Source organism: Aplysia californica, unplaced genomic scaffold, assembly GCF_000002075.1.
Source record: "Aplysia californica isolate F4 #8 unplaced genomic scaffold, AplCal3.0 scaffold00091, whole genome shotgun sequence".
Taxonomy (NCBI): Eukaryota; Metazoa; Mollusca; class Gastropoda; order Aplysiida; family Aplysiidae; genus Aplysia; species Aplysia californica.
The window spans coordinates 370043-370913 of NW_004797361.1; the positions used below are offsets into that span (position 1 = coordinate 370043).

The 871-nt window shown below is 46.5% G+C and overlaps 1 protein-coding gene across 1 annotated transcript in view; it reads left to right on the forward strand.

The window, feature by feature from the left end:
• The window catches only part of LOC101855008, a 74564-nt gene that overhangs the window by 15506 nt on the left and 58187 nt on the right, over nucleotides 1-871 (forward strand). Inside the window, exon 5 of the mRNA XM_013080551.2 lies at nucleotides 8-111. Coding sequence (XP_012936005.1) covers nucleotides 8-111 — 104 coding nt within the window. The remainder of the gene's footprint in view (nucleotides 1-7; nucleotides 112-871) is intronic.

Consider the following 871-nt stretch of genomic DNA (forward strand, 5'->3'; position numbering starts at 1 on the left):
CCATCAGGCCCTTCAATGTTGTGTACAGCCTCCTGTTTGGCTGGTGGCTGGCCCTGCTGTATGTGCTGGTCGGAGTGCTCATGTGCTTCACCATTATCGGAATTCCTCACGGTGAGTTCGTTTTGACAGCCTTTGCTGTCCATGTCCTTTTAGATGTTAGAGTCGAATAGTGGGTGGTTGGCGGGTGCTCTGGTGTGGTTTGCTTCTTCTTTCCTATCAAACATCTATCGTCTTTATCTCCCCTCCTTCTTTTTTTTGTGTTTGTTACTCTCTTGTAACTCCTCTAATCTTCGGCACTTGTATGACCTTATTGTGTTGCAAGTGCCGTAAAACACTTACTAAAACTAAACTAGAGTTGAATATCACGCATGGTGCAGCCGCCCTCAGAACTTTGGTAAAGCCACATGCTCATGACTGAACAAACTGAATCGAAAGCACCTCTTTAATGTTTTCCCCCCAGTCAATTCTTTGATAACTGCGTTCTGAGCTGAAGGAGAAAAGGGACAGCCTGTGAAGACTGTATTGCTTGGATAATTCAATGTACACTGAGGCTGGGAGGTGAGAGGTAGACGTAACCATGGCAACAGCTGGGCAACAAGACACATGGGATAAAGACATGCAGCCTCAGCAACACATCACTTTGGTGTGGAGTAGGGCCAGCGAAATCTTCACCTGGGTCCTGGGGGATGTATCTGGCCTACAGGCTGCCAGTTGGAGACCTCGGATCTAAAGCAGATGAACATTTGTTGGAATGCTCAATAGTTCCTTGACATGACAGATACACCTTGGTACAGTTCCTTGACATGACAGATACACCTTGGTACAGTTCCTTGACATGACAGATACACCTTGGTACAGTTCCTTGACATGA